This window comes from Ctenocephalides felis, unplaced genomic scaffold (genome assembly GCF_003426905.1).
Source record: "Ctenocephalides felis isolate EL2017-DRISC unplaced genomic scaffold, ASM342690v1 CF-g0.4_SCAFFOLD_01604, whole genome shotgun sequence".
In the NCBI taxonomy this organism is placed as follows: Eukaryota; Metazoa; Arthropoda; class Insecta; order Siphonaptera; family Pulicidae; genus Ctenocephalides; species Ctenocephalides felis.
Window position 1 is genome coordinate 26,480,515 of NW_020537758.1, and position 15,682 is coordinate 26,496,196.

The 15,682-nt window shown below is 27.7% G+C and overlaps 2 protein-coding genes across 3 annotated transcripts; one reads left to right on the plus strand and one right to left on the minus strand.

The window, feature by feature from the left end:
- The first annotated feature begins 24 nt into the window (after positions 1-24).
- Positions 25-13,471, plus strand: LOC113373100 (L-threonine 3-dehydrogenase, mitochondrial). Of its 2 annotated transcripts, none has more exons than XM_026613423.1 (7): positions 25-59; positions 9,615-9,747; positions 11,580-11,728; positions 11,896-12,053; positions 12,341-12,558; positions 12,880-13,146; positions 13,341-13,471. In XM_026613423.1, the coding sequence occupies exons 2-7, from the start codon at positions 9,621-9,623 to the stop codon at positions 13,469-13,471; spliced, it is 1,050 nt and encodes a 349-aa protein (XP_026469208.1). In that variant the 5' UTR covers positions 25-59; positions 9,615-9,620. The 2 variants fall into 2 exon arrangements, with proteins under 2 accessions (XP_026469208.1, XP_026469207.1); XM_026613422.1 differs by lacking the exon at positions 25-59 and adding an exon at positions 9,081-9,367.
- Positions 13,472-13,592: 121 nt separating this feature from the next.
- LOC113373098 (DNA primase large subunit) lies at positions 13,593-15,590 on the minus strand. The gene is made up of 3 exons (XM_026613420.1): positions 14,715-15,590; positions 14,444-14,581; positions 13,593-14,382 (listed from the first exon to the last, which is right to left on the minus strand). Exons 1-3 carry the CDS (start codon positions 15,435-15,437, stop codon positions 13,600-13,602), a joined length of 1,644 nt encoding a protein of 547 aa, XP_026469205.1. The 5' UTR covers positions 15,438-15,590; the 3' UTR covers positions 13,593-13,599.
- Positions 15,591-15,682: the final 92 nt, after the last annotated feature.

The window sequence follows — 15,682 nt, forward strand, 5'->3', positions numbered from 1 at the left end:
GACAGATTTGATTTGCTTTTGGGAGGCGATCAACCGAGCAATTTTTCTGCAATTAGTAGGTAAGTGCAAAACTTTTTCAATATTAGAAAAATCTAAACCAATTTCGAAAATTCCAAAATTATCATATCAGTTACCAATCGTTCTGATTAGTAGTTTTATAGTAATTGGTTGTTGAAACATTTTTGACGATTTTGATGAGACTTTGTATGATGATAGGTAGACTTCATGATTTTAGCGAACATTGTAAAATGTTATATGCTTACAAAAAGGGGTTTAATTGAAGAAATTTAACAAAGTTTAGAATAATCAGTTGCATTAAAATTTCAAAATATACGTCACAATTTTTAAAGTTGCTAATCTCAATTGTTATTATTTAATATAAATATTTTAAATATTTAACTATATTATTTGCCAGAATCTAATTCTAAATTTCAAATGCAGTTTCATTTCAACCATACTGTGTGTTTCCATTACCAGTATTATTTGAGTTACTCAACACTTGACAAATGTTATTATTGCTTAAATTTAGCTGACGAGCAGCAAAGATTTCATTAAAATTATTATATATTTCAAAGCATTACCACACATGTGACAACTAAGTTTGTTATATAACTTTAATTCAAGTAATTTATAACAAATGTAGCGGTATGTTCTTTTATAATAAAAAACGAAAGTGGAGATCGGCGATAGTCGTGATCGAGGAAGTTATAATTAGACAAAGGAAACAGCTAAGAAGTTTCCGCATTTTTGAAATAATTGGATTGAATCATAACGAAATAAGTTTTATTGTTGAGAAGGCATTCACTTCTATAGATAAAATATTTAATGTATAATTTGACAATTTGATGTAAAGAGCTTTTGAATATTTTCAAGAACTGGCCTCTCACAGTCTACTTGGTTCTTTGATTTCAAGTCTATCACCATAAATAATAAATTTTATAACTTTTTCCATAATATTATATATTTTCTAAACACAAAACTGTGCACACTGTTCGATGACTGGTTAAAGTTAAAATATATAAACATTATGTTTTATTTTAGATTATAATTTATTTTGTTTCCAGGAAATTCCACTTTAAATGGCCCACCTGTACTTATCGTTAGTAAAATTTTATTTTGGTACCATCGGAATTAAACTATTTTTTCTTTTCTCTAATATGTCATCTAAAGAAGAGAGTTTCTATATCCGTATAGAAACAATTTTCCAGAGAGTTATTTCGATCTATTTCACTTGGAGGAATAACCGTCTTTAGATTAAATAGCTATTGTTGCTTTGACATAAATCGGGTAAATGCATCGGCCTCATGCATTTAGTCTGACATGATTTTCTAGCAAATGAGCACGATATACATTAAAAAGAATAAAAAATCACAAGCTATTTTCTAATCATTTCCTGAAGCTATTATATTCTTACTAATTTATTTATCAAACTTGCTACTTGATAACCAAATAAAAATATAACAAATCACAAAACAATATTGCAAAAAGTTTTAAAAAAATTTACGTGTCCATTGGCTAAATCTTATTATCATAGAGTAGCATGAAGACACAATGCTTATTTTGGAAAAAAAAACTACCAAGCTTTTCCAAATTATGAATTGCAATATTGATCTTAATGACTTCTCTTACTTCGATATCAAATGCTTTGTATTGCTTTTATAAAGTTTATTGTACTGTTATATATAATGAATTTAATAATAACTGTTTAAGGAAAAAAAGTAAAGTAAATTAATGTGAATTTAAAGTAAAGTAAATTAATGTGTATTTTCTACCACTAGCAATGATTGATTATTGTAAAACTATATCTATTTTCTATGAACTGCTTTATCTGTGGACAAATAGTTCAATATTAATAATATATTAATAGTTTAATTGATTATTAGAGGTTATAATTCAATTTTCTTTTTTACATATGCCTATTTACATAAACTTGGTTGTGTAAATTAAACGTGCCAATGTTATTTAATATTAAATTGTGCAATTTTTTTAAAATAATTGTACCATCCTAAAGTACATTACGAAAAAAAGTCTTCAAGCAGAAAACTTGATAAAAAAATAACCAAGTTTTTCTAAATTACGATTTTCAATGTTACCACTTCTATTAATTCTAATAGCCAATATTATTTATATACATAATGCATATGCTTTATATTATATTTATTGATGATGAATTTCTATCTAAACTACCAAGATTAGTGAACATAAAGTAAATCAAATGATTGAGTCCTATGATGTAAAGTAAACTGTTATGATCTATGTTGTTAATACTAACAATTCCTGATAATTGTAAAAAATATCTATTTATTTATGAACTGCTCTATCTATAAACAAACAGCTTAATCTATCGATAAATTAATGAATCAGTTGTAAAAGGTTATAATAAACTCAGTCTGCCTTAAATTCGCCAATTTTGTTACAAGCATCGTTGTGTAAATTAATCGTGCCAGTGTTACATAAGTTTTGCAAATTTTCTATTCTAATCTTTTACAGAAATTTGAATACATTACGCACATAATAGATTAATCTGGTTTCAGTTTATTAGTTTTCCCACGCACTAAAGTCGAAGGCACATCCTAATTCAACCGTGTCACCATAGAATTCTATACACTAGTTTAACTAAATAGTGAAATTCAAACATGAACAATTTTATCTGGTCAATTATTCTATTGATAGGATTGTAATTCGTCCGGTCGAGTTAATTTGATTGGATTTTATTTTTATGTGATGTTCGACGGCATTGGAAACTTATAAGAAAATGTTTGCTATGCTGTTAAATGGTACATTATATAATTGATAATGGTAGGTACTATTCTATGTATAAATAATCAAATCATTTGCATCGTTGAAGCCATTAATTGAACTTGTTATCAAATCACCGTTCGATATAGGGGAGACTGGGTATGATTGTGACAGTAGTCATAACTATATATTGATTTTGAGATAGGGTCTGAGGCACAACCAACCCAGGCTCCTCTGCAATTTGTTTTTTACTCTATATTTATATTGGCTTTGAACTATATTTGAGCTTGAAAGACGTGATAAAACTATTACATAATTCTTTAGCTAATTTTTTTAAATTGTCAAACATTATTTTTAGCATTTTTGAATGCAATCAATCTATAATTACAAGTATTTTAAATTTTTTCAAAAGGCACATTGGTTTTGATCTAGATTTGAGCTTAAAGCTCCTGACAGAGCTTTTATTAGTTTTCTTTTGCTAAATTTTCTTGATAATGAAACATTAAAAAAAATCAGCAGATTTTGTAAGAAACCAATTTTTAAGTACTATATATTTTTTCAGAAGCCACAATGGCTTTAAGCTATATCTGAGCTTAAAGCTCCTAAGAGAGCTTTTATTAGTGTTTTATTAGTGTTTTCTGCTAATTTTTTTAATAATAAAACGTTAAAAAGTTCAGCATTTTTGTAAGCAACCAATCTTTAATTATTAGTACTATATAATTTTTTATCTGCTATATCTGAGCTTAAAGCTCCTGATAAAACTTTTATACAGTTTTTTACTAAATTTCTTAATGATCAAACGTTAAAAGCATTTTTGTTAACAATCAATCTCAATCAATGAGTTAATATTTAACTATGCAACTTATATTTAGCAATATTTTTATTAAATTAAAAAACATTAGGTACTATGAATAATATAACCACGCCGTTTGCGCAGAACTATTAAGTTTTGAATTTATTTATAGTTGATTTATATATTTATAATATTTTTTGAACATATTAATAAATCACAAATATACAATATATATATTACCATCTCTATTGTATTTTTGTTACATGAATCCTTGAATTTAAATGCTACATGTAGTGTTTTCTTGTACGGTGCACAAAAAAGAAAAGTTTAACGTTTAACAATTGAAATCCATACAAATAATAAGAGTATTTTTTATCATATATGTCAAATAGAATTCATTTCCGTTTTGTGCTTTAATGTTTATTTTTAAACAATAGATAGTTTTATTTATATCAATAAATCTTATGTACGACCATTCTAACACGAGATTTTAATTTATAACAACATAATGAAGTTGTTATTAATATTTATGAAGTTGTTATGGTAATATTTATGAAGTTAATATTCATAAAGTTTCACTTGTATAACAAAATACTTTTAAACTAATTAGGTATGATAATATCCATATTGGATATAAAAAGCTTTTTCCTGGAAGTGATATAGAATGTGAAAGCTTCTTTACTTGCGATCTACATTTTAAACTTTTGTTGTGCAATATCTCTTCATTTTATTCTTTTTGTTTACCCTTTTTTACTCTCACTTTTTTTATTATTTCATTTTTAGTATTAATTTTGGGAAACATATCCAACTCTTAACAATGCGTAGTCGTTTGATATTGTAATAACCCATCCATTTTTCTCCAGCTTCATCAGAGTCCTTCGAAAGCTCTTTATGAATTTTCTGAAGAAGAAGTAATATAGTCAATACCAACTATCTCTATTTTATTTCTATATTGGTTTAGATATACGGTAAATATAGATATTACAATTGCTAATATATAGAAAATTGGTAAACCCAGTGTTTTCGCATTCTTTTGCATAACGTATTTGAAATGGTAAAAGACCTTAAAATGTCATTAAAAAAATGATTTATAAAATTGCTGATAATTTTTGAATTGGAAGTATCTTATTTTTTTGGTGATTCTGTTCATCTTGATCTTAACAATTTAGTGTCTATGTATATATATTAAGCAGTAATAGGAGAGCTATAACTCTAATTTCTCAGAGACTAATTATCGCTTAATCATCCATTCCCCATATAACTCCTCCACATAAATTGGAGGTCACCAAAATACTTTTAGCACTACTCCCATATAATATATCGCAAATCCGCCTTTTTTAAGTTTTTGAGGTCAGTTTTCAGGACGAAACAACGCATCTCCAACTCCTTCTAAAGTTGTCGATTTTATTCTTACCAAGTTAGATAACGTTACTGTTCGTCAACCCGTAAACATTTTATTGATTTATTTATGTTGAGAGGCTTCTCATACGTCATAGGAACAATAATACAATTAAATTGGTAGATTTGTACACGTGATGATTTATAGTGACCCATTATAGTAGTAATATGAATAGAGCCATCGTACGATATTGACCTTGCATTGCTTCCTACTCGGCGTTTGGAATTCGCACTTCTATTTCACACATATCTCATGTTACGAAGATGTTTTGTTTCTTAAAATTAAAAGTTATCTTTTGATTCATAATTTTATCTTTATATAATAACATGATTATTGGGGTCTCATAGGCGTGGGAAGAATATGTTTTATATCATCCTTTTTTTCTTTTTTTTGTTAGTTTTAGACAATTTATGTATAAAGACCAAATAAAACCAATAATCATTTTTAATAACTAAATTCAAAAAATACTGCGTATTTAACAGTGTACTATACATTTTTTAAATATCTATTTTGACAAAATATTTTATAAACTAATTCTAACCTTAAGCTAAAAGGGCGATCAATCGCGTTGATAAAAGCTGCCATGTGATTTTAATGAAAGTTATTTGTTCACGATTAATTATTTAATATTTGATCTTTATATATTATATGTAAACAAACTAACTGTGAGTTACATATTGCATATTAATCAATTTAGTGCATTTAGTTAAAACTCGGAACCTGTGAGCCTTGAAATGATCATAATTACATATTCATCATACGATGCCAATTTGAAAGTCCAAACAAAAAATTGATTTAATATTCATTAAATCAGTTTATGCCAAAATCATTTATAGATTTCGATTATAGAATTATTATAATATAAGCATATATTAATTTCACTACTGAATTAAACTGCTGAAAATTACATCATTTACAAATTTCCATTGAATTGTGAATTAGTTATTGTCTTTAGTACCAATTGTTTTATAATAATGTTTCTTTAAAAGTTATTAAAATTTGCTAAAATTTACTCTGTATTAATTAATATAAAAATTAATACATTGATTTTATAATAATCTATGTGAAATAAGTGATTACTCATAAATAATATTAATTATTTCAATTTTAATTATTATTTTTAGAAATGGCAACAATAAATTGTTCTTTCATTTGCACAACTGGCGAAAGATTTTTTGTACATTTGCACGATGACTTTCGAATAAAAGTATGATGTTAATAAAACATTGCATAAAGCAACTGCAAACAAATATTTTATATCATATTGATTGTTAATCATGTCATTTTTACCAGATCCAAATTAGGAAAATAATTTAAAATTTTTTATTATATATTTATATAGGTAAAATCATTAGCAATTGGTATTGATTAGCTTCAGTAGTTGCATTATCTAATATAAATCTACATTCCAAATTTGTCGTTTATCATCCAGATTTTAATTTCTAAGCATTTAAATATAGATTTTACCATGTTAAATTCTAATCTATAATCAATTTATGTAAAATATTTACTTTGCCAATTTAAAAATCAAGAATCATTTGTGTATTGGCCGTTGAACTTCGTAAGATGTACTTGGCTATTATTTAATATTATTCAATGTCAAAGCTCTTGAATTCTATTAAGCATTTTCGTATGGCACGTGCCAAATTAAAAAAAAACATAAATTGTTTAAATACTATTTGTCCGTTACTGATAATAAGATAATATTATATATTAATGTTAATCTGAATCAGATCGGATTTTTCTCTATTCGAAAAAAGATAAAAAATCCTTTCAGATCGCATCTTTTTTTACTGTATTGAATTTTAGGTATGCAGTTTTTGAAAATAGTTTTTATAACAAATCATTTAATTGAAAATTATTTTTTTATAAAAAAGGATATATTTTATTTCAAGATATTTTTACAATATTTTAAATTATCATTTTTTTATTTCAAATTTTTCTTCAAGTAGGGAATGCAATTAGAAATTTTAAATTTATGTTTTCTTAATTTAAATAAAGTAATAAACTATTTTTTGCTTTTTTAATATAAGATTATTAATGTCTGCTTAATAAAATTTGATATGCAGTATCACATTCCTCCAATTAATTAAGTAACGAAGGTTTCTTGTTGTATACATACATCTCTAGAACAAACAATTATATTATTATATCTAGAAGATATAGTTAATATAATTAATATTTAATTAATTAGGCAATATCAATTAGGTATTATGCAAGAAATTTAATTTTCGTAACACTGATTAATTTTCTTGTAATTACGCTTAAAATAGTTCTCAAAGTTAAATAATTGCAATTTGTATGTTAAAATTTGTACTTGTTTATCTCGTGCAGCGATTTTTACAGCTTTTAAAAATGTTTACATCCCGAAATACATTTTACTTTCAACGTAAACTTATATTCCAATCAATAAGCCCACAAGTGGTTGAGAATGTGAACCATATGTTGAATTAAATATTGATTTTCATTTTCCTAGTTGCGTGCTCGTTGAAAAAAGTGACAAAAATACAAATGTGCACGTTCGATAAGTCGAAAAATTTTGCAATGCTAATTCTCTTTTTTGCAATTTACAAATACACTGGAATGATTAATTAATGTTCTATTGTATAGGTACGTAAGCTTGTGAATATGATGAACGCGCATGCCTAATAGGGACTTCTTGGTGAATGATTCTCAAAACTTTTTGGGAAATTGCCAAGATATTGTTATTATGATATAATAAAATTTAATCGACATATAATTTAATCTTGAACTAATTAGAAGACAATTGACAATAAAATCATTGTATTTATAAATACAATATGTAATTATAATTGGATTGGATTATTTTCATGTTAAGGATTTTAATCATTATGATTACTTATAATTTTCAGACCAAATTTTGTTCAAAAGTAAACTGTAATCTATAGTGAAGAAATAGAGGTAAAAATTTAGTCTTTTACACCAAAGGCCTGGATTTAAGCAGGACATCTACAATAATACTAAAGTAATAATTTTATTAAACCACTTTTTATATAATTCTATTATAATTTAAATATACTTACACCAAGAAAATTTCAGTGAACGTTCTATGTAAGCTTATTTAAAATCTAATATAAATAATATTGTGCATTTAAGGTTCTTCCTAATTAATCAAATAAATTTTGTTTCAACTGCCTTTTAGATCTATTATTATTTGTTTAGAGATCTATTTGGTTGTATATAATTATATCTTGTCTCTGCATGCATTCTTTTATAACATATGAGTTATATAGAAACTTGGCTATTAAAGTAAATTCTTCTGAATTTTAGTTCGTTTTAGTGAATCTTCATGTCTAACAACTCATGAAACAATAATTTTTCAGTTGACTTTGAGTGATTCTTGTATGGATAAAATTCCTCGCTAAGGAAAGAACTCATCATAGAAAAAAATTGTTAAAAAATTAGTTCAACTTTTTGTAGTTGTCTGATTAGAGTCCTCTATTTGGTTGTATATAATAAAATATATTTTGTCACTTTGTATTACTCTATAACTACATAAGATAAAATTTGCTCGTTAAAGTAAGCCCTACTGAATTTAAGTGAACACTCATATCCAACAGATTTTTTTTGTTTATCATAGAAATCTATACAAAGTAGTACATTAAGCTACAATTTTAGGCAATTACAGAAGATGGTGCATGAAGGATAGCTCTTTATTGCTAGCTCCTTCACCATTGATAATTATTGCAGTAAATATTTAATTAATTTCGTGTAGTCATTATAATTTATCGTTTCTTCAGTTGCTTAGCAGACACAGGTTTGAGCAGGCAGGAGCAGGTGAATTGCCAGTTGACTAACAGCATATGAAAAAATAATTTTGAACTTTGCTTTATCGAGGATAAATATCCTTCGTAAGATCATAGTTTGATCATTTGATCACTTTTTTTGCCTATTTTTTATAAATTTAAAATTTCATTCGTGTTGAATTCCAATTTCGTGGAACCGTTTGATTGTCCCTGAGTTGATCTTGTGCACAATTTGCCTTAGTACCTATACTACGTCGATTACTGGCTATTTCATTGTGAATACTACACAGAATGTCAGTTCTATGACTCCAAGGTCGCTGTACAGTTCGCGGATCGCATTATTCAAGAATTATAATTTCTGCTTTATTCGTTACCTCACCTATCCGCATGCCGGACGTGGGACATCGCGTTTCCTAGTACCGAATAACACATATTCCGTATGCCGACATAGAACTTCTATCAATAAAACAGTGCTTTTTCTAACCAGATGTCCCACTTTGCAAAATAATCGTATGCAAAAAACTTTCTAAATCAAATTTGATATTGACTTATTCTTATACACGTGCACCAGATCGAAGCTCCACAAGTACACAATTCGCAACGTGGTAGACGACAGCTCTGTTAATTTTTATTTTTACGTTCTGCAAGACATCAAAAAAGTGATCTTTTGTAAGTTAACAAAACGTTATAAAATATTGTGATTTTGTGGGCATACAGTGTGAAGTTTAAGTGATTTTTTATCGTTTTTCCAATGCCATTGTTGACGATTACCCATTCATTTAGTTAATTTCATAATTGCTGAATAATGTTTCAGTGAAAGTTAGAAAATTACCTAGTTCACAATCTGCGTTACTACTTATATTATCAGTGATACTTAACTGTTGCATATTTTGTATAAAACTATTTTTGTTTTCAGATAATAATGATTAGGTCACTTTTTAAATGCAGTGTGCGGAAATGTTTGAATCAATCTCAAACACAGATCCTAACGACTATTAGGAAAAATCATGTGAACGCACTCAAAAATCCACCAAAAATATTGATCACAGGTAATATTTTATTTAAGCATGGAGATTTATTTTAATACACAAAAATTTATATATATATATATATATATATATATATATAAATGTTTGGCTAAAAATATAAAATCCAAGTTAAATTCTCAATTTTATTTCTTAATCTTTGATTTTTTGTAGAATTTAATATTGATATTTTTATATTTTAATGACTAATGAGATATAAAATTATTCTTTTATGCCTTTGATATATCAAACCACATAAAATTTGCTTTTTGTCTTGGTAATAATACTTCCTTGTATCATCACTTAACCGACGCTTCTTTGTTCTCCCCGTTTGTTTCTAGTTTTCGAACAATGCTCGCAAAACACAATAAATAATAGAATTGCAGTCTCAGAAATCACTAATGCGTATATAAAGAATTTGCAATTAATTACCATGGCAGAGATGTTATCCATTAAATTTTATTGGAAATAAAATTTTATTTGCGAGAGTTGCCTTAACTCTCTAACCACTATCTCATCATAGACTTAAGTTTATGATGAGATAGTGGTTAGAGAGTTAAGGCTACTCTATCATTCTATAAATATATTATATTTTAATTTTGTCTAAGATCTCTATAAGAAAATGTTTGCTTGTGATTTATTTAATTGAAATAACAACAATTAATTTAATTGAAAATATACTCTTTGATCATCATTTCACAAGAGTCAGTAATTCTGAAATTTCTTTCAGAATTTAAACAGAAGCAAATTTATGATGAAATTTTTTTTATTATATTATTTTTTGAAGTTTCTGTTACTTAATTGCTATTATTGAGATTTTCGTTAAATATAATTGCAGCTACGTTGATGCATTTGGTGAGATCAATAAGACATTATCACAAAAGCAGTAAAAGTTAATGAGAAAAAATACCCTTACGTAACAAAAAAAAATACTCATCAAAATAACAAAACCATGACGACAATGGTTTCGTACTGACAATGATGATTCGAATGTAAGAAAATAAGGAAAGCGTAAAGCGTCGTCAAATGCTGTTTACTTTTTAATTGTTTATTGTACTGTGTGCATTCATTTATACATACTGTGCAATGGAATTGAATTTTAACATTTATTGTTATTAAAATACATTTTTGATTAGTAAGTCGATTGACTTTCTGTTCATTTTCTCGTCAAAAGCAGGAACAAATGATTGACAACTGACAGAGAAGAAAAGTAGGTGTAAATAGAATTTTGCCTTAGGCGAGATGCGTGTACTATTCGATATGTGTAAATAATTCAAATTGGGATTTACTTATTCAGATCAAAATTCAAACTGTTTTGAAATAAAGATTTCCATTTCACACATTGAACTAAACAATGCAATTTTCAATTGATATTTGTCAATCAAACTTATAATTTATATAACTATATTGCACAAACACGTGTGGTTTCAAAAGCGTGTGTTTCTACCAAACTTTTAATGATTTTTGTAATTTAACCATCTTTGATTTAAACTATGAACTCTATAGATATATCGACATCTTAAATTTTATTGAAAATGCAATTATTATCAAAATCTAATCAGGTCGATTCCTATAATGTCCTTCGAAAAGTTTTTGAATTTTTAAAGCCGGATTAGAATTTGCTTAAAAACTTGTAAAGAAATGGCTCGTCGATCGGCCCTAACTAAAATTAATCCCCACGAGTCCTTAATAATCGTAATCTTATCGACTTTCCTTATAGTTTATTGAAGTTCAAAATATAATTAAACTAAAGTTTTTAAAGCATCTAGTATTATAAGTATTTAATACAAAATGATGCTAATAATTTTTCAGAAAAAAAGTTGTTCTATATATTTTTGAACATTTTATTTTTTCAGGTGGTTTGGGACAGTTAGGATTTGAATGTGCCAAATTATTACGTTCAACTTACGGAAGCGAAAATATTCTTCTTACGGATATTATCAAGCCCACCAGTCAAGCACTTCAAAGTGGACCATATTTATTCGCAGATATTTTGGATTTCAAGGTACTTTAATAATAAAAAATTATATTAACTATAATGTAAACTGTTAAAAATATCCACTTTTATAACTTATTTCAATTAAGTCTTAGGAACTGATTGGTTTATATAAAATACTACGATACCACTAAATAAATGAAAATATATTTAAATATATCACCATTTTTTTTCAGGGCTTGCAAAAAATCGTAGTTGATCACAAAGTAGACTGGATAATTCATTTTTCAGCATTGCTCAGCGCTATTGGAGAGCAAAATGTACCATTAGCAGTTCGTGTAAATATTGAAGGTGTTCATAACGTTATTGAATTAGCAAAACAATATAAATTAAGGTATGTTATAATAATTTCAATAGGTGAAGATGCCCGACGCAATTTTTATTAAAAAGTAATTAATTACACTACGCACGAACAATCTATTACTTCAAACCAGTTATAATTTATTTTCTTCTAAGGAAATCAATTATATCTGGAAGTCCAATCCTGCTCGGTTCGAACATTAATTAGCGGGGGCAGATATACATTGCAAACGTAAATTTATTATTATATATTAATACCATATTTTTATTTTGTTGCGACTTGTCTAAAAATATAATTACTTATCTGTTATCTATTTCCAGATTGTTTGTGCCAAGTACGATAGGAGCTTTCGGTCCAGATTCACCTCGTAATCCAACACCAAATGTGACGATACAAAGACCGCGGACAATTTATGGAGTTTCAAAAGTTCATGCCGAATTACTTGGCGAATATTACAATCAAAGATTTGGTCTTGATTTCCGTTGCTTAAGATTTCCAGGAGTCATTAGCAGCGACCCTCCAGGAGGCGGAACTACAGGTACATTAAAATAAATATTAAATTGTTTACAATACATTTCAAGCGTTATTGTATATATAGTTATGTATGGACTCAATTAATTTATAAATCAATGCCACTTATGATAAATAAAACTCATTAAATATTAAAAGAGAAAAACACGATTATCGCACGAACGAAGTCGAGGTTTAAAAAAAGCGGACAAAAATATATATTTACCGTGCTGGAAAATATGTAAATGTTGTATTACCAAAATAATATCGTTCAATTGAGTTTATTATAACTAGATTGAGAATATTCCGACTAGATTAACTCTGAAATAATTCTATTGTCTAATTTCAGACTACGCAGTGGCTATTTTTCATGAGGCCCTTCGCACAGGCCGCTTCGAATGTTATTTGAAACCCGATACTCGACTTCCAATGATGTATGTAGAAGATTGTTTGCGGGCTCTGCATGAATTTATGGCAGCTCCTGAAGAGTTGCTGAAACGGCGCACATACAATGTGACCGCCATGAGTTTTACTCCAGAGGAATTAGTGAATAAATTGGCACCACACATTCCAGAACTATCTGTTACCTATAAGCCAGATTCTAGACAGGATATAGGTATGATGTAAAATAATATTAATCGCATATCCGACCTTTCGACTCGGATGCTGCCGCTCCGGCGGCAAAATACATATAAATTCCGGAATTCGCGAGTGGAAAGGGTTAATTACAATATGCATATACAAGTCATTTATATCGCATAATAAATGTTTTATAAATGATTAATTGAAATTGTATTTATTTTATTGTAGCTGATTCATGGCCACAGGTATTCGACGATTCGGAAGCACGCCAAGATTGGCACTGGCAGCATAAATATGATCTGGATAAATTAGTGGAAACAATGATAAAAGATGTAAGAGAAAATTATATTAATAAATAACATTTATCAAAAAGTAAATAAAATAAAAATTTATAAAAAATATTATGCTATATTTTAAGATATTGTATCAATTAAAATTACAATTACTATTATATATATTATTGAAATCAATATATTCTGGTAAAACATTAAAAATCATCCATCATTGATATATCAAATTCATCATCCCATTCTTGATCCTTCTTGGGTGCAATATGTGTTGTATCAACTTTATTTGCAGAACTCCCAATATTTGCAGTTTTAATGCTATTATCCTTGCTCTCAACTTCATCTCCCATGTTCCACAATTCTTCATCCCAGTTATCTTGTGATAAAAGTTGAGCTGCATAATCACCATCAGATTTTACATTGTTAACATTTCTTGATTTGTTTACTCTTTGTTTGCTTCCTATTGCAATTTGACTTTCCTCAAAGTATTGATTTGGATGATTGATGCCACCTTCCAATATCACATTATGAGTTGCCTCGAAATATTTTCCACAAGCTATTTGATAATGACCTCGTGAAGCATAATTTGCAATCTCTTGCACAAGATGTATAGGAGTGCCACTTGAAGTCAAAAGACTCCTCAAGGCACCTTGGTCCAAGCTTTTATAAGGACAACCGTGAGTGTCACCTGGACCGACAGCTGTAGAAATAATTTTCATACAACTGAATGGGCTAAAGTTGATTCTAGACCCTTCTTTGCCATAATTGTATCGTATTCCATAAGCATATTGTTTACTAAACCTATCTTCATCCATAATTTTTACAAATTCATCATGCCAAAACTTAAGAGAATCTTCAAGTGTTACACCAATTGCTTTGAGAAACAAACCATAATGCAATCTTCCATTATATTTAAGATGATGTTTATCTCGCAATATATCATGGCAATTTTTCATACACAGTGGAAAAGATTTTTTAGAAAGCTGTAAGAAACATGAAAAAATATAGTACTTATTGTAAAAAAATATTTGTTAGGTAACTTACATGATCAATAGATTCAAGAGGGACAAATGCTGTTTTTGATAGAGTATAATCTTTGCCTGTGTACGAAGTGTGCAATCCTTTTAATAAACCTACAAGTCTCTCATCAACTTCAATGTCTGGTAATATTCGATTAGCAGCCTACAAAAATATGATATAGAGGTGAAAATTCTTAAAATATTTTCATTCTTAGTTTACATTAAAAAATTCTTCTTAATAAAAAGTGAAAACATTTATAAATAGATCAAATATATAAAAAATAATGTGAACTTACTTCTAATCCTGTGCTTATTATTGTGCTATGTCTGGTTGATACTACTGAAACAAATTCTGTAGTAGGTACATAAGCATACCCTGATTGTAAATATACTCTTCTGTTCTTAACTAGATCCAAAACTTCTTGAAAAGGCACTTTATAAAAATCTTGCATTTCTATCTGGGCAATTGACAACCCAAGAGTTGATTGATACAAACCATCTTTTACATTACTTTTTTCTTCGGAATTTATGGGGTCATATGATAAATTATTTACTTTTAAGAATTGTTTAATGGAATCTTTGCTTAGTGCACTAAAACGCATTTTAAATAATTCCATTTCCCTAGCAAGAAACCATACTTGCAAATCTTTTGAACGACAATAAGCTAATCTCAAAATAAAATGTGAAATGTGGTCTCGCTTACGAGCTTGCAAATGTGCTTCTGTATTTCCAGAAGTACCTTGGCAAAGCTTTGCGTAACTTTTAAGGCCTTCTTTATTTAAATCTGCTATTACAGAATCTTTCCATTCTTGTGAATAAATTCTAAGATTTTTATTACTGGCCTGTTCTAAGATCCTTAAAACTTTTAACCTTTCAAATGCCAGTTCCTCAAATAAGGGCATTGTTATATCGTATGTGGGTGGCAGAATATAAAATTGTACATCATGTGGATACATTTCAACCTTACTACCTGTAGTAGGTTTCTTTATTTCTTGTTTAATTCTTCTTGAAAAATCCATTGCGCATCAATAACAAACTTATACAATTTTTTTTAAAACACACATTAAAAAATATATATTATAAATATATATATATATACTTCACAAATAATAATTACATTTTAGATACTATTAGATACATTTTAAAATCAGAGATGAAATTAGGAAATTACATTTCTTTAAAATTCAGTTTGGCACATAAGAATCGCGCCAAATTATTTGTCATCATCTGTCAATAATCACTGATACCAACAGAATTAGAAGAA